The sequence below is a fragment of the Strix aluco genome, chromosome Z (assembly GCF_031877795.1).
Source record: "Strix aluco isolate bStrAlu1 chromosome Z, bStrAlu1.hap1, whole genome shotgun sequence".
Taxonomy (NCBI): Eukaryota; Metazoa; Chordata; class Aves; order Strigiformes; family Strigidae; genus Strix; species Strix aluco.
In genome coordinates this window covers 36,838,582-36,865,526 of record NC_133971.1, presented here as the reverse complement: position 1 = coordinate 36,865,526, position 26,945 = coordinate 36,838,582, and the positions used below count along the sequence as shown (strand labels likewise).

The 26,945-nt window shown below is 39.7% G+C and overlaps 1 protein-coding gene across 1 annotated transcript in view; it reads right to left on the bottom strand.

Moving 5' to 3' along the window:
* Positions 1-26,945, bottom strand: part of ADAMTSL1 (ADAMTS like 1) — a 215,776-nt gene that overhangs the window by 55,456 nt on the left and 133,375 nt on the right. Inside the window, exons 15-16 of the mRNA XM_074812177.1 lie at positions 22,842-22,971; positions 4,464-4,674 (exon numbers count right to left, since the gene is read on the bottom strand). Of these exons, the coding sequence (XP_074668278.1) occupies positions 4,464-4,674; positions 22,842-22,971 (341 nt within the window). The remainder of the gene's footprint in view (positions 1-4,463; positions 4,675-22,841; positions 22,972-26,945) is intronic.

Here is a 26,945-nt window from a genome sequence, read left to right as displayed (position 1 = left end):
TAACACAGTCCTAGATTATTGCACTGGAGCTGTGCCTGTACCTGTATTTCACCTCTGGAGCCTTTGCTATGCTGGGGTCTTTGCTGGTTTTTCTCTAGTAGAAGCCTCCAGCCCTCACATTTTTCCAAGAAAGCGGGTAATCAGTGACAGCAACATCTGCTTGTATTTACAGGCAATACGAAACAGCAGGTTTTAGAGGATCCTCATTCAGACATATCCCATCTGAATAACTTGCTATCTCTCTCTGCTGTTCAGAAAGATCTCACAGCACCGTTACAACAGAGAAGGGTGCTTGTATCACAGGGTGCTTCCAACTCACTCACCCAAGTAGATAAAGCATGGCTGTTTGAACTATGTCTCCTGATATTCCTGGTCCCCACAGCTTCTGAGCAGAGCCAAGTCCGATATCCCCGGACATTCCTTTACAGGGGATCTGGGACTTTGCCAGGGTACCAACTTCCAGAGTGGCATCTCCTCAGCTCACTGCCTGATTATGCCTACTTCAACAATTAGCTTAAGCAAACATAAGGCAAGGCTCACTGACACCAAATAAGACAACCTATACACCCAGTTCTGCCAGCCAGTCATTTCTGGTTTTGTGCTGCCTTTTCCCATATGCTGGCATAAGCATTTGTGTGGCTGCATAGTGAAACAGAGTGGAAAATTAATCTAGGCTAAAGCTAATTATATTTCTGGCTAGCTTTAACCAGGACAACTGCACGATTGCACAGCACTTCTGGAGACAAAAGGGAGTGGGTGCTATAAGGGCAAGAAAGACATCCTCACAGCAGCTATTTTCTCTTTTCGTAGAAGTGCTGGCATATGTCATCCTAAACTGCTGGTGAAACTGTGGCCTTGGCCTCTCTCACAGCAATCATTAATTTAGTATCTGTTCTGCTCATACAACAATGTGTAAATGATAATTAACACAAAGAATTGATGGTCACTGTTGAAAGCAGATATGGAAATGGGCTGTCCCTCTGCCTCAACACATGTTTATGAGCTTCTATGCACAGGCATACAATGCACAGGATTCAGGCAAACACACCATTTCCATTGTTTGGGAGGCAGGGAAGCTGGTCTCTTCTCAAAAAAATTTTTTTGTGGAAAAAAGCGCAGTTATTAATGAAAAATAAAGGGCTAGGCAACTGTTGCTCAGCATCATAACTACTACTGATTTGGGGCAGTAGCTGAATATTTGAAAAGATGTCATTTGACGGTCAGTCCTGCTTACAGGGACAGTTGAATAAGGGGTTGTCCTACCCCTCAGCTGTCCCAGGTGGTTTAATTTTGTGTTGCCCTCTGCTCAAGGTGGTGAGACTACGGCAGTACAAGTTTTGACCTCACTCTCAAAAATGAATTCTCTGCTATGACTCTACAGTAAGATAAAGCATCTGCAAAGGGAGAAAACATTTTTCTCTCAGCAGGCCTTTCAGCTGCCTTCTAAGGCCTGACACTTAAAGATTTAGAAAGGACTTTTTATAATATGGAGAAAAAAGAGCTAGAAAAATATCTGAAAATGTTACCAGTTTTCCCATACTGTTGTCAAGCCATTGTTCTAATTATCTTTGGAGCAAGGATAGCACTGAGCAGCTAAAAAAGAATTCTGACTCTGAGACTGTGGTGCTTATTCAGTAATAAAACAAAGGAGGATGAAGATTTGCTAATGGATGTCTCATTTGATGTCTACAGACTAGATAATTATAGGGCCTTGTAAAAATGAAAGCTTATATTCACTTTCCTCCTGAAGCACACTACTGAAAAGAAGATAAACATCCTAGTGGATTTAGCTAAGAAACAGAACCGTTTAAAAATAAATAGTCTTGAATCTGCAAAGAGATATTAAAAAAATTGCTTCAAATGTTACAACACTGATAATTATTGTGTGTTTATCTGTCAGGAACACTGGGGCTTCTAACAACATTTAAACTGGAGAACCCTTCCTTAACAGGCATAAAAGGCATTAGAAAAGAAAACATTGCTCATTGCAGTTTAAATCTTTTGTTTGCTTGTTTGGTTGAAACTATTGTGAGAGAGTGCTCTGAAAAGCACGATGAACAGCACAGATGAGACCAAAGAAATGGCTTCAAACCAGGCTGTATGGAGAACAGATGTTACTCTCTAGTGTTGGTGAAGCTTTAAAGGACCTTCCTTAGAGTGAGGAAGGCACTCCATCTCCCCATATGTGGGGAACCCTCCCAGGCATTTGGGGAGAGGGGGAGGTGTTGTGGGTCCCTTAATGAAAGGAAAGAAATCCTCCTGCAGGATTTCTTCTGCTGAAGGGCTCCATTGTAGCTCTGCTGATTGGTTGGAGCTCACCTCCAGGAGAAGTCCCAGCCACCCAAATCCTGTCCAAATGGTCTTTTCACTCACATATCCTAGGAGCCAACAACAGCTGTAATAATTCCTAAGTGCAACACACTGGCCTGACGGTGCAGGTTTTCACATGGAGGTCATCCATGGGAAACCTGCATGAGACTGAACTGCAAGGCCTGACTTTCATACAGGGTGGAAATAACTGTACAGAGATTGGTGGTGCAAAGGAGGAAGATAGATGTCTTTTAAAAATGAGATAATGGAAATTTATTTTGATGGATTAAGCTTTTTTTCTTGCACTTTACTTATCTAAACAAAGGCAGAAGACAGTAGGTAGAGAAGTATACTTTTTGTGCTGTTTTCTCCCAGTGAAAGGTAAGCACAGGAAATAGTCCATGCCCATGTAGTGAGGAGCTACGTACAGAGCTGGCTGGCCTGCAAAGCCTGTGGAAGTAAATGCAGAAAAGCTGTAACGTGACCTTTGTTAAGCTGCAACAATGAATTGCAGCACAGGTTCTCTCTCTCCACCCAGCCCAGAGAATCCAGCAGCTAACACAAGAAGTGTGAACTGAGCAGTTTAATTCCTGATTAATATGCTTGTTAAAGCCTTTATACTTAATCGAGGTCCCTCCTCCCTAACAGCTTTCAAAAAGACAGCATATTTGAGAGCCCTGGAGCAGATACAAAAATGGCTAAAACATTACTTTAGACAGGTGGAAATATGCGTGTTTACACTGTTGAGGAAGATGTTCAAATCTTGAAAAAAATCTGTTTGGAAATTGCTCTAGTGGATGCTATTTCAGTACCATTCTAGGGTGGCCTATAGCTAATGCTTATTGTTAGCAGAAAGTCAATTTTTCAGCATGCTGTAATGTATGTCTCTTCTGAGATAAATAAACTTACAGAAAATCGCTTTCTGTAAGATCTGTGGCCAATTATAGGATTTTAACAAGCACAGGCACTCCTTCTAGCATATCCTAACTTCGAAATACTTGACTTTATTATGTTATGTACTAGTAGAATACTCTTTGCTATTTACAAATATAGCATTTATGTATGACCATAACCTTGAAATATTCAAAAGTACAACTAAGCAAATATGTGTATGTGAATATCAGTAAACAAATTAAAGCATGAAATATAAGTGAATTGTTTTAAACATAGGTCTAATGCCATAGGTAGTTATCTAGCTTTAACAGAACATCAGGCTGTCATAAATTTTTGTTACTGGAATGGCTGACCAAACCCAAAGCTCTCCCATGAAGTACAGCTTCACAGATTTAGCAGCTTCATTAGGTGAGTATATTAAATCTCCCTGGTGGTTAAGTAAAAAGAAGATTTTATAGATGAAGCTTGGGTAGGCATATGTAAGCACCATGTCAGGGCTCATAGTTTTCTTATAGGATGGAATGAATCCTTGCACTCAGCAGAAGTGAAGATTTAAACAGGCCTTTTGCCTGCACCTCCACCACAAACAAATTTTTCCTTTACTCTTGACAAGAAGGCAGGGCTCTTTCTTCCTGTGAAGTAATATACCCAACAGAAGCATCTTTAAGTCTGTTGAATTGCTCAAGCATTTTCATTTGCAAGCAGACAGCAGCAAATAAACTCATTTCAGGTTGCTTTCCAAAGACGGAAAGGCTTGTATAGGCAGCTGTATAGACAGCAATTTTCAGCCTTAGCGTAATAAGGCATCCACCTCCCAAGGGAAAGTGCCTAAACCTCATTTGTGACTTTGAAGGATGAGTGTTTCTTGTCCTAAACTAAATCATTATTTGAGAATATACAGAATACCCAACATGCTTTAGAGATTCTCTCCTTGATCCTTTGTATTCCTAGAAACCTTGGCATTGCTAACCCAAATCCACTCACTGCAGCTGACCATCATATTCCAGATATTTTTGTCTGGAATCTATAGCCAGCTGTTAAAGAGTTTCCAGTAACTTTGCACTCAAAGTAGCTATAGTCATTATTTACCTCTGAAAATGTAGATGAATTTTTTTTTAAGAAAAAAATGAACACATTTTCAGTTTTTTAATCGCTCATTGGAATGATTAATGAATCCTCTTGATGGGCTAGATGCATCAATAATGCATGTAATGACTACTCTTAGCAGGCATAAAATGAAATTACACAGACATTCTTACCTCTTGCCATTCTGTAGGATACCAGGAGGGTGGGCAGTCAAAGCGATTACAGGCTCGCACGAGGGATGGCTTAGGTTTATAGCACAATTCATCTGCCAAAATCACGGTCTCGTTGGTCTCTCTTGATAGTAGATGAGAACAGAAGACATCTCGTGTCTGCAATCCAACTCCACAGGTAAGACTGCAGGCGCTCCATTTCCCAATCTCCCATCTGTGAAGGGGTAAGTCAAGGAGAGAAAACCTTAAGCACAGAATAAAGTCACCTTAAGTTTTCTCTTTATATACTGACAGATGGAGTGAAGAAGCAGTAAATGAAAGGGAATTCTCCTTCTCTGATCACCACCACCCTTCTTGTAGCTGCAGGATGAGGCTAAGAAGAATTTTTACTGTTCCTTGTTCAGTTCTTGTCAAAGTTCTTGTCAAAAGCTCTTGGCCTTCAAGTCTTTGGGACTTCTGCAATATCTCAGAAACAGTTTTGTGTCCTAAATTAAAAGTTTTTGGTGTGCAGGAGCCTGGTCAAGGTATTGCAAGACTGAATGGATTTAATTAGCTGGTTTTTTTACTGTCTTTAACAAAAAAATAGAAGATATTAACCAAGTCCATCAAAGGAATGTATCAGTGAATTGCTGACCAGGAATTTCTTTCAGAAGATCCAGTTGAGGTGCTCCTGACTGACTTTTCCTTGTTGTGGAGGTACGGAGTGCTAAAGCCTTGAGAGATGCAACAAGGAGAGCAGGGAGATTCTCTTCAACCCCTGGGTGAACACCTGTCACTGAGACAGCCCTTCTCTGCACTAGCTATGTAAATCTTTCATCAACAGGATTGTTGATGTCTGAATTTCAGTGTTTATCACATTAAAACCAGATTTCTGCTGTTTGAACTGTACTGAATACAACCTCTAACTCTGTCAGCCATACATAGAAAATTGCTTACAATATTAGGCCTTCCACTCTTGTACTCCGTTAGAAGGCACGTCAGAGATATGCAGAAATGCGTACACAGAAAAATCCTGTATTCAGAATGAGAATATAAGAAAATAGTCTTCCCATCAACTTTACGCAAAAGACTACACTGACTTGGATATACTTCCACACCCAAAATAAAAGTATGAGAGCTAGATACTGCCACTTTTTCTAATCCTGAATAATAGCTTCCTTTCCTGCATGATGTCATTGAAACTGATTGCTGGGGGAGTAAATTAAACATTCAGGACAAGGAAGGCTCAGAAAACCTGCCCTATGAGAAAGCAAAGCCAGGCAGAAACTAAAGAGACTGATTATGAAGAAAGACACCCTCAGGCTCCAAGCAGGATGGAGGCAGACAATGAAGGGAAGTTATGAAACACGTCAGCAGCATCAAGCAGGATTTGTGGAAGAAGCAGAGGAAAAACACTCTGACAGTCTGAGATCAGCAGTTGATGGAAACTGCTCAGCATATTTAAAATGCACCATGTTGGTAAACAAATTATGGAAATAATCATTCAAGGTTGTGTCCTCCTACAGTCACAGAACAGTTCTAACTTGTCTATTTATTTTATAAAGTTATTCTGAGCATTTGTTCCTACCCTCTCAGTAGCACCCATAACAAATTGAAACACCTAAGAGGTAAGAAATATTTTTCCTCCCTAGATGATAATGCTGATGGACCAAAAAGCCACACTGCTCCCTTTATGTGCTCCATCTGCTGATGACATTCTCTGATTTTATAACAGGACAGGATATGTCCTGAGCATCACTGTAAACACAAATGACACTCCAGCTTGCTTTTAAACAACAGCCTTGGTTCTGTTAGTAGCAATGACAAAAATCTGTTTAACCCTTCCTAACAATGAACACATCTTGCATACTGAGTTAGAAGTTGCCATGGTCACTTTCCAGGCCATAATACGCTGAAGGCCACTAAGCCTGATACGCGTACTGGGAGCTATTTAGCAGTGGAAAAGGAGTGACATCTGCAGCCAGTTAAACTAATCTGGAGTATGTTGTCCATATGAATGACCTTGGGGGAGAGGTCTTCCCAGATTTTCCCATAAAATCAGTCAGAATTAATGTGGATATCAGCTACCCTTCAGTTTTGGCACAATTTAAAATAAGATATTTGAGTAAGTGCTGAAAAGAAGGCATTTTCTTATTTCAGAATCTATTTTGATACATGGTTAGTTGCCAGAGTTTCTATTTAAGTGATGGTAATGGCTGTTGCCTCCAGCAGCTCCTTGTTTGTTATGGGTATAAATGCCCAATGTTCCTGTTGGCACTTCAAATCTCAGGGGCTAGCAGGCCACAAAAACTCTGGACATCTTGGCTTCTGCAGAAGAGAGTGTCTGTTTCTTCTTCCAGAAAGAACGCAGTATTTCAGCGAAGAGAAAGGATTTGTTTTTCCAGGGTTTGAAATGTCTGTTGCAGGTTGCATCTGTTGCCTCACCCATAACATCAGTTTGTTCACAATTCTTTCCAGCTGCTTTAAACAGGAGATTCCTTAGAGGTGCTCAGGAAATAGGAGGTCAAATTCTCTCTTACCCTTGTACTTTCATAGTCCCCAGTGACTTTTATGAGCTTTCACAAATACAAAGTAAAGAATGTAGGGTAGACCAGAGATGTGCAAAGTGGAGTAGGGATGTGCAAGTAACCAAAACCATAAAAGACAGATATGATTGACAGAATTTCAAAGTCCTAAAAACCACAGAGAAAATCAGTGATAATCTTACAGAATAGAATCACAGAGCTGTAGAATTATTTTATAATAGCTAAAGGTGCTTGCAACACTTTGAAGTAATACTATCCTACCAAATTTACAATTTAGCTTTTAAACTACTTGTACTCTTGGAGCTAATAATTTTTTTTTTAAATACTGTTTTTCTGTAGTAACATAGTTTTACCCTTACTGTAGAGCATTATGTGATGCTAACTGAAATAATTCTTGTCTTATTTTATATGGTACTTACCTGTGCATTCCTCTGTCTCTTTTTTTCTTTTGGGTGTTTTGGCCATACTGAACTGACTCTTCCAATGCGTATGGCATACAAAAAAAGAATAATGCCATCATGTCCTGCATGCACCTGACAATACCAGAATTAAAAATCAAGGAGGAAATAATCCTGTACTTAAAAAGGTGAATATGGTAGTTACAGAATCAAGCTAAGGAAACCTTGTGCAAGTGGAACTGGAGCTGACAGTGCTTGTTAAGGTACAAACTTCAGGAAAACTCTGCATACTTGCCAGTTTATAGCCCAGCTGAAAGTCATCAGTTTGGTACTTCCTGTATTACTTCCCAGAGCCCAGTGAAGAGATGACATAGTTTTCATCTGAAACATTTTTTTTATCCCTCCTTCTTTGGCCTCCACTAGCACCCAAATTTATACTAATATGTAGCAACGGAGAAAAATGTCCTTTTAGCCTTTCTTACATCAGGATGCTGGCACATCTGTACCCCTAAACACCTGGCTTGTCCTAACTCTAGGTCTATCAGTTCATTAGTTGTCTGTCTCCATCTCCTAAATACCTAAGTAGTGGTTATGTATTTAGGCACAAACTAAACTTTTAGAATATTTCAACTACTATACTTCATAAAAAAACAGAATTCAAAAGGTTTTCATCCTCTGCAAAGACTGACATACATATGATACGTTGAATATTTGAACTGACTGAAGGAAAACTATATTAATACAAAACCACAGAGACATTTAGAGGTGGCTAACAGAGAGGAATGTAACAGGAAAAAGGCAATTTATAGGGCTGGATATGTTGAAATGGTTACATGTATGTTAGTGATACGTGTATTAGAATACACATATATGCACATTTTTCAAATGAACATAAATGGAAACAAGTTTCCACTGGAAATGTAGAGGGAGCAGAGGATGGTCCCAAAATACAGCTTATTTCAAGTATCATCACAAGTTCAAAATACAAAATGGATTACAGAAACTTTTCACTTTCCAAATGAACAATATTCTGCTTCCAGCAGACTGCTGTGATGCCTTAGTAGTTTTATTAGAGCTGGTGAAGTATACGGAGACATACAATGCACACGAAAATACGCAAACTGAGTGGTGAACCTGATCTGATGGCTCAAAGCAACGGTTTTCCTTTAGGTTTTCTTATACACAGTGCTAAGGGTGTGGTCTAAAAACTGGACATAAATTCATGAAAAGCCCAAATCACCAGAGCACTAAATTTCTTGTACTTCCAGGAACTATAAACTAGCAAAGTAAACTAGTAACGGACAGATTTCAGGAGCAGAAAAACATGTCAGGAAATCTAACAGTCAGTTCATATTATGAATTAGACTAATAATCTGTAATATAGTATTAAATTTAGGAATTAAAATTTTGATTTCTAATGGGCTGACAAGAAACTGTAATTTTCTGGAACATTCTCATTAAATAAATTAGACTTGACAAAGCAGTGCTTATGCATGCACTTAACTTCAGGTAAACAAGCAGTTTCCACAAATAATCATGGTCAGTATGTTTTAAAATGTGAATATTTGCAGCTCTTTTGAAAAAAAGAAAGAGAACAATTGTGGAGCTCAGGTCGCCAAAAAGAAGGTCCAATAATCTGAAAATCTTGATTCCTATCAGAGCACAATTATTTTATACCATTAATATAAGTCTAAACACATTAGAAATGCTCTCAAAAACCAGCTTAACCATGCTATTTCTAATAAGGGAAATTATCTTGACATAGTTAACAAAAATCTTGCCTACAAACTCTGAATTAAACTTCATCATGTTATACTTCAATGAGTTTCAAGTTTTGTGAGGGCCCATATATTCAACTACAATATAGCCTGGATATTTGTGACCAACTTCAAGTTGTTTAAAAGGAAAAGAAAAAATCTGCTAATACGTAATGAGCATGAACTTCTAAATAGTTCTATATATTTAATTTTAATTAGAAATGAACTATCCTTCTTTCTTGTGACAGAAAAAAAAAAAAAAAAAATCAATGTCATATTGTGCCCAAGCAGTTCAGGTGAAGAACTGAAGGACCAAGTGAGCAGGACCCTGTTCCTGACTCTTTGCTGAACTCCAGAGATGACTGAGACCAGACTGCTGAAACATGGGCTAGCCTGGGAGTGTCTAAATATACCCTTTGAGTCCAATGGGAAGACTCAAGTGCTGGGCTGGATCACACTCTTCTCCCATGTGTGTCTCAACTTCAGATTTGCAAAATCGTAACAATACTTCTTTTTTTCTCTTGAACTTCATCCATGTCGTCTGTTTAGTTTGTGGTCCTACAGCAGGATGATCTCTTACTCTGTCTTTATCTACGGCCTAGCACAATGGGACTCTTGGCTTGACAGGAGCCTCCAGGCATTAGTGTGTTACAAATAACAACTGGGACAACAATGCACTGTTGCTTCAGTTTTGCTAGCTAGGTAGACCAGAGAGTGGCACCAGCTAGTAAGCACCTTCTCATGGCAGGAGAATCTGCTAGAATTAGAGCTGTTGCCCCAGTGGAGCCATAAGCCTTCAGAACAAAGCACTCTTGCACCTCCATAGTCAGTCTGCAAAAAGTAAATGATGTAGGTAGAACTTGGGAAATGTATAGTCTTGAGTCAAAGCACTATGGAGCCAACAGCTTTGGATCAGCCTCTGTACACACAGTATTTATAGCAAAAACCAAAGTGTTCTAAGCTGTTAAGTGTTATTAAGTAAAGAATATTTTCTAGAGATATATGATTTCATCCTGACAGAATCCCTTCAAGCACTGCCAAGAAAATTGAACACTGCACAGGAAAAGTAAACACACTTCTACACAAAGACCTCCCAGACTAGTTCTAAAAAAATGAAATTATTGTCATTTTTATGTGGTTAAACCATATGAAAGTGATACAAAAGAACTCTTCTTGTTTCTAAAATAAACATTCATCAGTGTGGAGAGAGGTTTGCCTAGAAGTGTCTTACTTAACATTTGACACCTGCCTGCATAGAGACATTCCTCAGTGCACAAGGGCTGGGTGGCAGCTATGTATATGCACATGCAACAGACTAAATCACATACTATGTCAATCCTGGCTTCCTCTTGTCCTCTGTTAACCTGTGTGTCCTTCATTGGACCCTGCAGACTGAGAAGACTAATCAGAACCCATACATCTCCTCCCTCCCTTTTCTGTTACTGATCTGGAGCTGTGTTTGCAGCAAATCTTCCTGTTTCATAGGTGTGAAAGGCTTTCTTGAGGCTCCTTTAGCAGATTTATCTTGGGTTGAGTCAGTATCCTCAGTGTCAGGTTTTAAAATATCATCCAGAATGTAATCTGAAACTCTGGACAGCAGAGGGAGTTACTGTCAATCCTGTTTGGGTAGCATACTTTCCTGAAGTGAAGCTACAGGATTGAGATGAGGACTCCCAGGTCAGTTCCTGGCTGTATCATCAAACTAATATCAAAGAAAGGGGCATAAAAGGTAAGAATTTAACTACAACTAATTTTTCATTCAGCTGTTAAATCACCCACAGTAAAATCAGACTGCTCCTTTGAAATGAAGTGTGAGAGCTAAGACCACCATCCAGGTGTTTAAACATGGATCTGAGTCCCTTGGAAGTGATCTCCCTACTGCTATGGTTCAGTTCATGTTAGAGAGAACATAACAAATATACATACAGTATACACACACATCAGAGAAAAACTGCAATTTAACTAGGCTTTGAAAAAGTTAATACTTGATTAAGAAATACAAATGAAAAGGCAAGGTACTTTTAAATTAATAGCAGCAGCAACACAAAAATAATTTACTCTTAGTAGTTATTCAGTGCCAGCCTGACAAAATCTGTTGTTCAGTATCACCAACATGAAGGGATCTGAACAGACAGGGAAGGTTTCAGGGGATCATTGTGCACAAGAGAGACTGAGGTGCTTTTCTTCAGAAAGCATCTTCCTTGCAAGTGAAGGGAATCCATTAAAGAAATGCCTATACAGTCAACACACTTGAGCAGATCAAAGATTCTGGGAGCTGACAGAAGTGGCCTGCATTCAATCTGTAGACTTATCGGTATCAATTAATATTGCAAATCAATATAACTGAATGTGGTGGGGACCCAATATTTATGTAACAGAGTCAAATAGGGGAAAATAGAGGAAGAACTCAAAAGTCAGAGAAGAACAGAGGGTAAATGGTGTATGCAAGAACTCTACAAATGGCAATTTTGGTTGCTGGAGTAACCTTCTGACACGTTTCAAGCAATATATATAAGGTTGCTTACAGTAAAAAGGTCTTGCTGTCCCTTGAGTTGAAGGCAGAGAACATCAACCATTACAGCAGGTCAGAAAAGAGGGTTTGTGTTTTTCTGTGAATACTTTGAACAGTGGGAGGTTGTCTAGTGGGTCTTTCGGGGGACTACTGCAGATGCAGAATGCATGAACCACAGACGAACGACAACTTCAGGTAAGTGAACTGGTTTGGCAGAGAATTGGTTTGAGAGATTAGCAGATATACTGGCTACTGAAAAGTACCTCACAAGAGACTTTTACTCTGTATGATAGCTGCAGCATTGAGATAAATTACAGCAATGGCTGTCTATTACAGCTTTATTATATTATTACTATTATATAATTATTATTATAGCTACACAGATCAGATTAAGCTTGACAGACAAATGAGTACCAGTTTTTGTCTCAAGTTTAGATTTGGGTTCGTGCTTAAAGCACAAACTTCCTACAAGGAGGCTGTTCAATATTTTATAAGACAGAGTGAAAATGGATCCGTTGTAGCTCCTTTCAAAAATGAAGATAGGAAACAGCTGAGGAATAGAGTAAATCAGTGTAAAGTTGGAAACCTGGTTAAGAAGTAATATAGGGAGGTTTGAGGAATAAGACAGAAATTGCATGAATTGCACTTACAATGGCAGATACTGAATGAATAGTGCACGAAGGAACATGCAGTTTGGGAGCTACAGAGGAGTGGCATAATAACCCTTGCCCTAAACCTGCATCAAAGTAATGCAAAAACACAAGAACCACTAATTCATGAAATAAATTGTGCACATCAGTCTATGAAGTGCTCTCATATGGTTCTTCTGAAAAGAAGCACAGGGACAGTTTAACACCCTGCTGCCCATGACAGTGCTGCTTTATATCAAAGTCTCCCTGGCTCTTTTCACACTGGTCTTCTCCATGCTGGACTGTCTCATAAGTCAACACCTTTTCCTAGGCCTAACTTTATGTCATATGAAAAATGTTAAAATCAGCTGTTCTTGAAGGAAACATCAAGAAGCTTACAGACACCAGATGACAAAGAAAGAAAAAGCTCAGCAGGTGAGAAACATGTGCAATGAACTGATTATTTGTAATCTGAAATACCATCTAAAATGAACCATTTTACAAATGAGATAGTTGAAAATGCCTGTAGATGGCATGGAAAGAACATACAAGAAGCCTGACTTCACAACCTGTAAGATCAATATTCATGAACATGTGGTTTTGTCCCACAGCGTAACAAGACTCTTCTGAAATCTAAGCATGCCTTTGCTGAAATGATCAGTGCAGGAAAGAAGTCAAGGAGATGACACTGGATTGAATGGACAAAGCAAGCAGATTCATGAATGAAACAGTGTTCAGATAACAGTGAGTGGGCTTAAATAGTTCTCTAGTAAATCCAAGTTTTATGAGCAGGTCTGCCACAAAACTAGCAGATAACATAAGCTTCTTGCTGACCTGGCTGGAAGCATTACAGGGATAATATTTTCATTAGGATGAACCATTCCTGAACTATTTCGCCAGTGCAGAATGTGCAAACAGACTGTGTCTCAAAATCAAGCACACAAGGTTTTTCTCTAGTTTTTTAGTAGGGTGAGGGGAGAACAGTTGAACTTAGGTATATATATATCTATATGGTACTGTGACTGAACTCAGGAAACTCCCAATGCCTGCTTATGTTTGAGTTCCCTTCAATGCCCTTCTTGCAACATACTGTTAGTAAGGCAGTGCAAGAATTTTGTTCGAAGGGCACATCCAGATTCAATATTTCCTTTTTACTTCCCCTTTGAGATCCTGAAACTATGACTGATAATCTATTTAGTAACTCATTCACTCTTCTGCAATAAAAGGTGTTTTTCCTCACATTGACATGCAGATATCCAAATATGCAGGAGCTTCTCACAGAGTGAGCAGGCTCTAAACTTGTGTTACACCCATAAATAACCAAAAAAACCACGGTAAAGTATTCAGATTCATTGAAGTATCAAGCAAGATCTGAGTCTGAAATGCATGGAAGGAAATGTTATTATATTCAAAATGATGATGTCAGAAAAGTTACTATGTATATAGACAAATTTGTACTAAAACACTTCATATCTCCATCCTAATAATTATACCAATATAGGTATCTGTGCAGAATCCACAGACTACAGAATGGCGACTTAATACACTTCTCCCCTAACTTTTCCTGAGTGAGAAACTGGCTTTTTAAATCTTGGAGAAAATAATGACTTTAGACAGTACAGTTTGCTTCTTCATGGGAAGGGGAATGAATTTGTCTGACATACCCAAACACCTTTGTTCAGATCAGGAACCATGACAGTATAACTATAATGATTTTTAAAAATCTTCAAATCCCAAACTTCCATCCAGTTTAGTTATAACAATACGAATCTGTGGATCCATTGGGTAGTAATTAAACGCATTGCTGTTCACCTCTGTGTGAGTGGTTCAAGTCTTTCCCAAGCCTGTGAACTACCAAGATCTACTAACACCTGGTTGCAGTGTCGACTACATCAGCTTAGTCACATTTCTAATGGGTGACTGTACACCACAAACTCTACTCCATCAGTGAGGCCATCAATGTTTAACAGCATTAGAAGAGACGCCAGAGGAATGGAGATCACATAACTGAAGATGGAAATTTTCATGGACATAAATAGCAGGGCTTGCTGTGCTTCTGCAGATGTGACAGACCTACTTGGCAGATACAGCACTCTTTGTTTAATCAGTCTGGCTCCTTCTACAGGTACTTCACTCACTCAAACTGAATGGAAATGAAGGCTCCTCCTTCATTTATTTCATGTGTGAATCTTTCTGATGTGTAAGTATGGTACAGAACTGTACAGTACATTTTCAGCACTTCAGGGCCATATTTTTATTCTCCTTTTACATAAATTATCTTTTCATCCACAAAGGTTTATTGGTTTGAAAGCACTGAGTGTTCCTCAGACTACTGCTATAATAAGTTACTTCAGCAGTACTGTAAATAGAAGATATAATGGTGCTCTTCATTTCACCCCACTTTTTAAAGGAAGTGATGATGCTTTGTAAATCAAACATTTATAAGACCCTACAGCTTATTTCACAGGTTAATGCTGCAGTGAAAAAGTTCATCCTGGCCATTATGCTACAAAACTCTTGACTTAGCTTTATATTTGGCACAAGAGCAAAGGCAGGCTCTTTATTATCACTGTTGGGAAAACTTTCTTTTGGGAGTGAAATCCAGCTGTTGAGGCAGTAAATTAATACTCAAGAAAACTAAGAATAAATTTAGAGAAAAAACTAAGAAGTAGAAGTTAACATATGAAGTGCTGAAGTGAGAGCATATTTGTTCAAAATATTGACAAATATAAACTGACAGTGAATATTAAGTTCTGCTTAGCACAGGTGTTAAACAGGAGAAGCGTGGAGAGATATGGACTGTATTAAGGTGACTGAAACTGGGAAATTAACAGTGCCAGGAAAAAAAGAAATTATCTTCTGCAGAGCGACTCACTAAGTCCCTACCATGACTTTAAGCTCATACTCATCACAAACCAAGCTATAAAAAACCTGTGGTAGGGCATGGTGAGATTGTTTCAACACAAGGCTGTACTGACTTGGCGAAACTTGTGACCTGGAGATTTGTGTAGAGGAAAATAATCTAGGTATATAGGATTCTGAAAAAGAAGTGTAATCTACCATTCTTTGAAGTAAAAAGGAAATATGGTATAAGTTATTAAAAAATTATTTACAATTGCACTTTAATATTTTATGAACATAGTAGTCCGAATGGAAACTGAAACGGAGGAAAATGTCTATGAATGAAATCCTATCTAATGAAGGAACCATCATATTATTTAAAAAAGCAAAATGGCTGGGGATGAGGTCTGAAATTTTAAACTAGAAGAGCTGGAGGCAGACTGTGATGGAGACTCCTGAGCTGCTCCACTGACCCTGGCAACTTGCAAGTTGTTTTGCATCACATTTAGATGTGACACACGTGGCTGAAAAGGACCACTCCCTACAGGTCCCCTTGGCAACTTCACTGCAACTGCTGTTGAGTAAGAGATACAAAGAAGCATGCAATTACTCTTCCACCACAGGCAACCCATACAGCGAGAAAGGGGAAGCGTGGGCTGTCAGGCGTATCTTGGGTAAGCTCTTAAGAACTGGAGAGAGTAGAAAGGGGGAGATTGTATTGTAAAAAACGGGAGAGAAAGATAAATGTTTTTAGGTCACAGATTAATACATTTTAAGGCTAGGGTGGTATGCAGTAGTGCAGGGTAGGCACACAGGTAATGCAGGTACAGCATAACAGAGCCGCCTAGAGACAACAGCCTGTTTAGTCATCTTTGTACAGTCCTGTCTTTAGCAAAGTAAGCCTAGACAAAAAATGGGCTTATGGTTCTCCCACTGAGACCATGACTCCTGTTTAAGCTGTTTCTCAACCTAAAGGCTTCAAATAAGGGTGAATCTACGGTGTCTAACAGCATATTCCTTCTAATGTTTGAGTCTCCAATCTATTCCACCAATGGTTCAAGCTGTGGCCTGTGATCCCAGGAGGCTCTGTGGGCTACATCTTAAGAAGCTGTCAAAGACATTCTCAATGCACTGCAGTTCAAAACAGACTTAAATACATCCCATTTAAAAAAAAATGTCAGGGGTTTGTCCTCACAAAACCCTCCCACACCCTCCCACACACAGAGGTCACCTGTAATGGATTACAGAAAGTTCTGGCCCTTCCACACATATTGAATTAATTTCAGATTGTCGAAAGGAGCACATCTTACACCTACCAGCAACCTAATGCCTCATGTCTACAAATACATCAAAAAACATGTTGATTTTTTTTCTCTTTTATAGTTTGACTTCATCTGGGAAATGAAATAGAGCAAAACAGATGGATAATACTGCATTCACCAAATAAACATTAAAATCATAATTATTGCACAACACAAAACAAGCAGCTGCAGGGGAAAAAAAGAAGAAAAGGAAGAGAAAAAGAAGATACTCTGCAATGAGCTAGATCTCAGCCTAATTCAGGCTATCTTGACCCTTCAGTCAGGTATCAGTACTGCCTAGATGGCTTCCTATCTTTTCTTGCTAACAACAGAGGCTTGAAGGAGTAAAGGGAAATGTTGAGGTGAAATCATGTGCTATTCCTAGAACCGCCTGCTTTTTCTTCACTGTTTCTTTTTGGTTTTGTAGCATTCAGCTGTTCCTTGTCGTGTAGGAATAAAAATTGTTTTGAAAATACACAAGAACAAAGCTGTAGAGATTGCCCGGAATTTCTTCCATTTTCAGCCATCTGGCTTTCATTGCTTTGCTTCTCTCTCCACTTCTCTATACATGTTTACCAAAACTTTTCAACACACATTGATCAAACTATTGAGCAATTATAATTAATAGCACAGTTACAACACTCTCTTTCACCCCTTTGGTAGAGTTTGTTGGGTCACCAAGAGGTGCTTATGCTGTTGCTGTTATAAACAAGAGCAAATATATCTGACGAGATGATGACTGCCTCTGTATTTTGGGTTGTGGTGGCTAAGGAAAAGACACATTTTGGATGTAAGTCATTTTATTGTTGAAAACCATAAGACAACATTGAAACAGGGTTTTTCTGATTGCTTTTGGAGTAATTTAGAATACAAAAATAGCAATTAGCAAAACTGAGTGATCTGCCCTTTCATTTTTTGAGCTTAGAGAAGAAATTTCTAGACATTGAACAGCTACTCTGCATTTACTTCTGGGAAGACTGTGCTCTGCTCAAGTACTGCTATGAAATTCTGGAAATGCTATAGGTTGTTTGACACAAATGAAGTAACTGAATGACTGAATTAAAATGGTCATAGTCTACATTCCTCTTTGCTGGAGAAAGCATGCTGGGTCTCCTCGTACATCAAAACAAACTATATCCTTTCTATAGAAATATCAAACATGAGCATACCAATTTAATGATAAAAAATTTTGCTCTGTACCTACTGTGCTGAAAATCAGTTATTAGCTCCCAATTTAGCAATCAGCTCCATAGTGTTTCGCTATTTCTTAGTTTAGTGCAAAATGGGAATTTTTGTTATACTGTTATCCAGGAGAAATGGGACTGGGCTCTTTTTCTGCTATTGTTCTTGAATAAGCAAAAAAACTGTCAACAAAGTCTGAAACCACAAGAAACTCAGCTGCTCTGGGATTTGAATATGGACGAAATATTCCAATTTTTGTGTGCAACTCTTCCTGGTTGTTCTTTCTTCTGTAAGAATCTTAAGTATGAGATTTTGCTGACTCCATACAGCTGTGAATATCTGAAGACAGATTTCTGTGGTTTAGTTTTTCTGTCTCTCTTCATTGGACTCAGAATAGTAATATGCTAAGATATTAAGCCAGAATTTCAATGGAAATCACAAAATTCTCTCAGCTGCTATACAAGCGCCATCACCCTTCAGTGTTTTCATAAATCTGAAGTATTGCCAGTATATTCTAGTTTTTACCATATTTTGTTCCAGGAGAGACAAGAGCAATTAGGAATTGAAGAGGATGATGATACCACAGACTATTTTCAAGGTGAAGTATTAACTGAGTAATGAAGTCTTCCAGTCTATGCACATTTATTCTCTGTAGGGAGCAAAAAGAACAGCAACAGTGAAGATGCCTTCAGCATCATTCTTCTTACGTGTCCAAAAAGAATGATGAAACAAAACCAGAATGAAATTACTCTTCACTGACTGCTCCTATAGTACCTGTCTCGAGGGGTATGCCTTCTGATGCTCCAGAAAGGCTGACTAGATTCTGTGGTTCAAGGCTTTTGTTTATCTGTATTAAACCAGCTAAACCAATTGTTGACCAGGAGAGGCTACTGAGACTGTCACGTGTGACCAACAGTGCCTGCAGCAGAAGCAACACTAAGCTTAGAAGTTCTAAATTTTAAATGTTCTCCCTCTTAAGCTCAACAAGATCTTGAGCTGTATTAAAGTCTAGACACATGCATTAAATTCTAAACAAGCTGTTTTAGTTCAAGAAACGTCACTGGAATAATTTCTCTAAATATATTAGGAGGGAATTTTTGTTCTTTTGGGCAAGACTTCTCAGCTTTTTCTTCATGCTATGGACAACATTCCCTTGTCTACTGAGACACCTGTCACAGTCTCAGTTACCTTTTCAGCAGACTGCCTCCTCTACCCACCACAACTGCATGCTCCAACAATCACTTAAATATCAAGGACATTTTAGGAAAGTGTTTTTCATATTTTTAGCTTCTGTTAATGCACTTTAGCAGCTGGAAAACAGAGAGAAGAGCCAGCACTATGAGACCAGCCAGCTCTATAAACCATCAGAGAAAGCTCTGGGAACTATCAATGGTTCACAGATCACATTTTGGGAACTTCTGTAACAGGGATCTAAGTTCACAGCCATAGTGGTATTACAAGTTTTGGACTTGTCAGTCAATAGTAATGCCTTTATCAGCATTCATAAATACAGGATTTCAACCTAAATTTCCATCAGATTCCTGGATCAACATTTCTTGAAGTAGAATTCTGAAGCATCTTATGATTAAAGCAAAGAGAATACTCTAAAGCCTTTTTTCTCCTTTTTTTCATGTGTTTCAAGTCTTAAGACTGTTGTAATTAATGATTATAAATCAATAATCTTTATACACTAAATACTGTCCGTTTAATTAATATAACATTGTATTTAATACAGTGACAGTAGTAGATGTAGCACTTCAGAAGCTTGCAGGAAATAAGGAAGTTATCCTGTCACAGCCTGTCTAGGAGAGACATCAACTTTCCTTCTTGCTGCTCTTTCCATTAGCCATGCTGCCTGATGGCTGCAGCCTTGAGTTTTAGGCCTCCTTGCTCTTACCAGAGGAGCCATTTTGCAGAACATGTGCTGTTCTTCATCTTATGCCACTTAAATCTCTGCAGATAGGCAATTTCTTCCAGACTAAGGGGGGGGCGGGCGGGGCTGGAGGTAGAGGAGATGTATATACAGGGAAGGGAGTCACTTCCCCTTTTCTCAATTGCAGCCCTAGGGGTACATGAAAACTTCTTAGTCTCCTGCACAGTCTCAATTCCCCTTCACCTCTGCTTCACAGTCTGATTCTCACCTACAGTATGATCATCTTGTAATCCATGGAGTGAACTACACACCCAAGGTTGTTTAAACGAGTTCCACGATGGTAGGAAGGTTACCACAGTGGTACGGATTATCACACAGACTAATTAAAAAAGTATTCACTCAATTTCTTAGACTACTTTTATAACAGAACTCACATAAATACTGGCCTACATGAGTGTCATTTTTTTTCTTAACCATATTTAAGATGGTTATTTATTTATTTTCTGTGTCAGAACTGATAGGTGATCAATCTCCTACCATGCACTCTCAGCTCCAGTGAGGCTGCTACCTATCAATTACAATGAGATTTCCATCTCCAAAGTTCTTTTCAAGCATTAATATAATATTTGTGTGTTAATGCCAGCAACACAGACAATTTAACAAATTCAGGGTTGCAATATCCTCATAAGCAATTCTTATAATGCTTTGGTGAAACATGTCAGCCTATTTGGCTTTGCTTGTCACAGACTCAAAACCCTGATCATCCAATCAAACCATTATTTTTGTCCTTATCATTCTTGAATGCTGGCCATATTTGATGCCATTTTTGATTTTTAATGTGAACTTTCTCTGTGTACCCCAAATCTACTAATATTCATAATGATATACCTCTGTATATGCTACTGTCACATAAAGCATACATATATGCTCTAAGGAATATCTACCGCCTGGACAGGACTGAGAGTTTCAAATAGTCCAAAGTTATAAATCAATGTATTTCAAATCTGTCACACTACCAGAAGAGAGCAAATGCACCTGTGTACAGCTGTAAATATAGGCATTATGTATACAGTATATCTTGAAGACTTGACAGGCCCAGGTCTATTTAAATAAACCACAGGAACCTCATGACAGCTATTTTCTGTCATAGAGGGTACCGATGTGAATCTCTACAGACAAAGATCTGCTATTTTTAGGATCAGGATTGTGGAAGCTGCCTGAAGCCAGGGAGGAACAGATTCTGCAAAATCTTTTGTGAGAGGGGAGGTTGCAGGTCTCCTTAAACTTGAGACAACTCTGGGTAAAGTTAAGCCAGTCCATAAACTGTCTGCCTGCAGGACCTGAATAGGTAAGCGGTCTGAAGTTTGCCCTTTGGCTTTGCACCTCCCGGTCAATACGACTGTGGTGTTGTCCTGGTTTCAGCTGGGTTAAAGGTAAATTTTTCTTAAGCTGTGAGGGGGCACAGCTGGAGTGCCAGACCCAGATTTCAGTTGGGATAGAGTTAACTTTTCTTGAGCTGGAAGGGGGCACAGCTGGAGTGCCAGATTCAGATTGGCCACTGGAATATTCCATATCATGTGGCATTATGCTCAGTATATAAAGGAGGTGGGTTCTCGCTCGTTTCCATGTTTGTGACACCTGGATCTTCATTCTGTTGAGATTGTTGGCTGGGAGAGGGCTGGGTATTAGTTGGCGGGTGGTGAGCAAGCACATAGTGCATTATCTGTTTGTACTTTCTATTATTGTTTTGTTTTGTTACAATCACTAAACTGTTTTTTATCTCAACGTACAAGTCTCCTCTTGTCCCTCCAGTTCTCTCACCCATTCCCTGGGCAGGGAGGGGTTGAGCAACCAGCTGCACGGTGTTTGGCTGCATGGACAAGTTCAAATCACAACAGGCGTGAAGAGGCTTCATGACAGGCGTGACGAGCTTCACGAGGCTTCATGAGCTTCAACAAGGCCAAGTGCCAGGTCCTGCACTTGGGCCACAACAACCCCATGCATCGGGGAGGTGTGGCTGGAGAGCTGTCTGGAAGAGAAGGATCTGGGGGTTCTAATTGACAAGCAGCTGAACATGAGCCAGCGGTGTGCCCAGGTGGCCAAGAAAGCCAACGGCATCCTGGCTTGTATTAGAAATAGCGTGACCAGCAGAAGTAGGGAGGTGATAGTCCCCCTGTACTCTGCACTGGTGAGGCCACACCTGGAGTATTGTGTCCAGTTTTGGGCACCTCAATATGAGAGAGATATCGAGGTGCTGGAACAAGTGCAGAGGAGGGCAACAAAGCTGGTGAAGGGCCTGGAGAACAAATCCTATGAGGAGAGATTGAAGGAGCTGGGACTGTTTAGTTTGAGGAGAAGAAGGCTGAGGGGAGACCTCATCACTCTCCACAACTACCTGAAAGGACATTGAGGAGAGGTTGGTGCTGGTCTCTTCTCACATTAGTGAGTAATTAGTGGTAATTAGTGACAGAACAAGAGGGAATGGCTTTAAACTGCAACAGGGGAGGTTCAGACTGGACATTAGGAAAAAAATTTTCATGGAAAGAGTCGTCAGACAGTGGAATAGGCTGCCCAGGGAGGTGGTGGAGTCACCATCCCTGGAGGTCTTTAAGGGTCATTTAGATGAGATGTTGGGGGATATAGTGTAGGGGAGAACTTTGTAAAGTAGGGCTGATGGTTGGACTCAATGATCCCAAGGGTCTTTTCCAACCTGAATGATTCTGTGATTCTGGTTCTGAGGCTGTAAGCATCTGCAGTCTGAGAAAGAGCATGCGTGAGGCAGCATGTGCCTCCAGCCTGAAAGGCCATTGGGTCTGGGGTCAAAACTTATTTTAAATTATTTTTATAATTTTAAATGCTCTGGGCAACATACTGGACTACCATCACCTACACTTGTGCGTTTGTTTTGCTTTTGTCATGGATTCCTCAAAATCTCTTAAATGATGTCTGGACAAGACCAAAGAGCTCTGGCCTGGGTATCCTCACATGCAATAACACCAACTCAGCTGCATCGATCTGCTACCTTACTCAGACAGCAGCAGAGTTTTACTCACTCGCATCACCTCTACTCACTTCATGTCAGTTACATGGAGTCCCAGGGGGAGTGGCACAGATTTTCTGAGCCCAGACAGCTGAGTCTGTGGGTACTGCAACCTGGGGAGCCACCTCAGGCTCTTGTCTGCGTGGTTTACTCCTGTACTTCAGCAGTCATTTCAGTAACACCCAGATCCAAGCATCCCTGGTCCTGAATGTCCCAGATTCACAGGGAGCTTGAAGATCAGTTTCTCAACTTCATCAGTGATCACATCTCTCTTAAATCTGGAAAAAAAATATATGCCTGGTGATAAGATATAAGAAGCCTACCTTGGGGGGCAGGGGTCCAGGCTACAGGCTTTCAGCAGCTGTGGAGGACGGCGGCTGGTTACGCAGAGTGTCTCATCTGCAGTCTCCCGGGTTTGTCTGTTGAGACAGGTCACCACAGCCTCCTGGACACCTGCACACAACAACTCATGGTCACACCTAGTTTGCCATACCTGGAGGGGCAGCCAAGGGCAGAGATGGGCCCTGCAGAGCCAACAGGGCTGTGCTGGAGCTGCTGCATGTGTGTGGGGCACAGCCTCATGTCCAGGGCTGCCAGCTCAGGGGCTGCAGCCCTGGCTGCAGAGAGGGAGTAGGCTTCCTCCTGCACAGCAGTAGGGTGTTTGTTGTCCACATCCAAGCATTCTGCCTGATGGTCTCTGATGAGTATGGTATGAATGCCTACTAAAGGAGTATGTTTCTTGACACAGCATACCTGACTGAGTAGTGAAAATTGCAGTTCCTTTTCTCTCTTCTATTGGGAAAAGTTTTCACTTGTAACTCTTGCAGTTTTCCAGAGTCATACATTGTTTACAGCACCTTTTGTGTCCTGTTCCCCAGCCAGTTGGGAAACAGCCTGGTCAAAACAGTGCATGGGATGCTGGGCTTTTACTTGCTCTTGCTTTCAGTCTCACTAGACATCTTCATTGCAGTGAAAAGTCCCTGGGTTCATTCACCACTTACCTCCCCTGGACAGAAAATTGTCTAGTGCTCTCTAGTGTCTCATCCTTTCACTGTAAGCACAATGAGGCTGTTTATTTGTCAGTCAAGCAGGCTAAGGCGTGAAGATGGCTTTGGCCTGTTATATTATGTCATGAACAGCATGTTATATTATAAGCAGCAGTATGATTGCTATATGTGCAAAAGTAAAGTAAAACAAGGTCAGACAATTCAGCTGCTCTCAGTCATTATTCTGCATCCACAGACCTGCATCTACACTGAAGATACAAATCTGCAGGGTTTTATCTGAGAGCTGGGACAGAACAAGGGTAGCTGTTGGGACTAAGAGAGAAGCTGGAAGATACGGCAATTATGTTTTAAATCAGGAAATCCTTGGTGATATCAAATTCCTTATGTACTCTTCAGCATACCAGTTACTCTGTCTCACTTTTCCTATAAATAAGGTAGGAGTATTACAGTTTTTTTGGATCACAAGGTTAGAAAGCTAGAAAATCAGAGATTGAAACACTACATACCATAGGAAAGAGTATTTAGCGAGCGATTATCTACTTCTTCCCCAGGGGGTCTGAGGATAATAATTCATACGAACTTCCTAAAAATCTATTCAACAGTTGTTCAAGCAAAGTGGAAGTATGCTTTTTACATACAACCCTACTTCTTGAGTTAGGAAAAAGATAGCTGAACTCATAAAAATTGCATCATCTTCTCAAAACCAGGAATTAGTTTTCAAAAATATCTCACAATCTTTTGAAGACACTAATGTTTTTAAAAAAAAGTGTGTTGGAAGAGCTTGAACAGCTCCAAAAGCAGTATAACAATACTGGTAATACCTTTTGTTGTTTCTAATGCCACAGCACATGTTGTTAGCAAACAATGATAGCATATTATTCAACAGCACCAAAGTGCTACAACTCATTGCAGTTCCTGTACTCCTGAAATTCATGGATTCATTCCCCTTATTCTCAGCACAGGCTGAGGAGAGGCTCAGAGCAAAGTGACATGTTGAGCAATTTATTGGCTGCTGTGTGTGCAAGCCTGTTCAGGGCACGCCTATGACTCAAGGATAGGCAGTGTCTCCACTGTACTCAAGGTGCTGAAGAGAAGAAAGAAATTTGACATTTTTGAATGTGGACGTAAACATCGAAATTACCAAAGTCCCTGAAGGCAGCCAACATTGTTGTGGGTTTCCTTCTTTACAAGGTGGCCCCATATTTTCAAGCTGGTTTGCTATTCAAGTAATTTCCCAAAAGACTTAAAAAAATTCTAAAAAGGATAGCCCATTGAAAAAATAAAACAAATGGTAGTGATTTATTTCTAGGAAAACAAACCAATGAAACTTCTATACATAATGTTCTCTACCTTGTAATGTTCTTTCCAGCTCAATCATTTTTCTGTTGAGCATGTTATCATATTGTGTACAGCAAACAGAGGCGTATGGATTCCCCAGGATAGACTGCTTCTGGCTGCAGAACACAGGTGTTTCTCTACCTGATGGGAAATGACACTGTGTTCAAGTTACTGATCTCTACTTTGCATTGATCACTAGGGCAGGCCTGACAGTAAAACCAATCTGATGAAGCCAGGAGAGAAGGACTGCTAATCCAGAGGTATGGAAACCAGAAAAGTGCTCTTCTTAACACTGTGGAAAGAAACCACCCAAGTCCTACCACATGCTGGTGACATCATTCTGTTTGCTAGGGATACAGCTCACTCACCATCTGTATGTGCTGTATGTTTTTCTTTTCAGATCAAAATTTAGTAAACTGATCATACTTTCACAGCTTCAATTTTTTCTCTCTGAAGTGTGTCACTAATGAGCTCATGACCAATGACTCAATTACCTTAACACTTTTGCATTGCCTGTTTCAGTGTTGACTATCCAAAACCAATTGACTGCGAGGTCTTGAATTCAGCCTTTTCTCTGTTTCTCAGATAGATGGTTTTGTTTTACCAAATTCACATAGCCAAGTTCTGTTACTACTGCTCTTCAATTTTCAGCATTCAACCTGCTCCAAACCTTCCAGTGGGTTCATTCCACATGCTTATTCCTGTCACCTAAGTCATCTCTCATTGTATTTGCAGCAATTTTAGTCTATTCTACCAGCATTCTACTCGCTTATTGTAATTTGCTTTCAGAGATTCTTACAACTTTTTACCTTTTAAAGGTACTAGTAATCTTACCTGACAGCATGGGTATTGAAAAAGGCTCCTGCCTGAATTTAACCAGTCTGTGGTGCTAGACTATGTGTTGACAGAAGTTTCTGGCTCTAATAGCTTGTGCCAGTGACTGAAAAAAAAAAAAAAATCTGGCTTGCTCCAGCAGCAAACAAATGTGCTCAGAATCATTTTCTTCAGCTTGTCCTTGAACCTTGCACTGAGTATATCTCAGCATACTGGTAACATCTGTCCCTCTGTTTTTGATAGGTCAATGCAGCAAATGGTTATAAACTTTATATCAAGGATGGATCATTGAATGTTTTAGAGAATATAAAGACCTTTGGTTATCCATCAGAAGTTCCACAGTACAGAGATAATTAAAAAATGTATATGAACTTCACAAAGTTTATTTGCCAAGTAACTGAATTCTAAACATTATTTACTGCACAATATTACCAGAACAAAAAGCTGTCTTCTTTAAAATTGCCTTCCCCGAAAAAAGAAATCAGTTCTCAATAGGAAATCACAGTATAAAAGGGTATAAGGGTGGGAGATGAACCTAGGCAGTTTAAATTCACTTTCAAAATACCATCAAATGAGATTTTCTATGTTTATATCTACCAGAATAGAGTAATTGTTACATGATATTTGATGACAGCTCTGGGAAATGAAGCCACTAACAGCAGACAAAATGACTAATTCCTTCTGGTTGCTACTTCTGGGAGGTGAAAGGTTACTTCTGCATCTATCCAATTTCTTCTCTTGAGACTCCAAAAACAATAAAATTAGTTTGAGCAGTCTTGCACCTATGGTTACAAAAATATCTGATTTAGCATCTGCTAATCTGAAAAATTTGGAGTTGATGTTAGACAAAAAGAAATCTTGGCTAACAATTTTTGCTGACAATTGAAAGAAATTAAATTCATAAAGCAAAATGTCTCTAGCATATCAGTATCTGTGAGTTATATTTGAAAAATACACACATAGTCACTGTATTCAAAGAAGAGGCTTCCTTTCTAGAGGATTTCTAGAAGCTATTCAGATTTCAGTATTCACAGTGTGTCACAAATTGTTACTGCTCATTAGTAGCCACAATATATGACAGCTACTCCTGTAAAGTCAGTGTTCATCACCACTTAGCATATACTAGTGTGATATATGTAGGAAACAAAGCAATAGCATCAACAGTCTGAGATCTCGCTGTGAACCGCTCTAAACACTGAGTACCATCAGCAAGCTAGAAGTAAGCACAGAAAACCTTTGCATTATTTT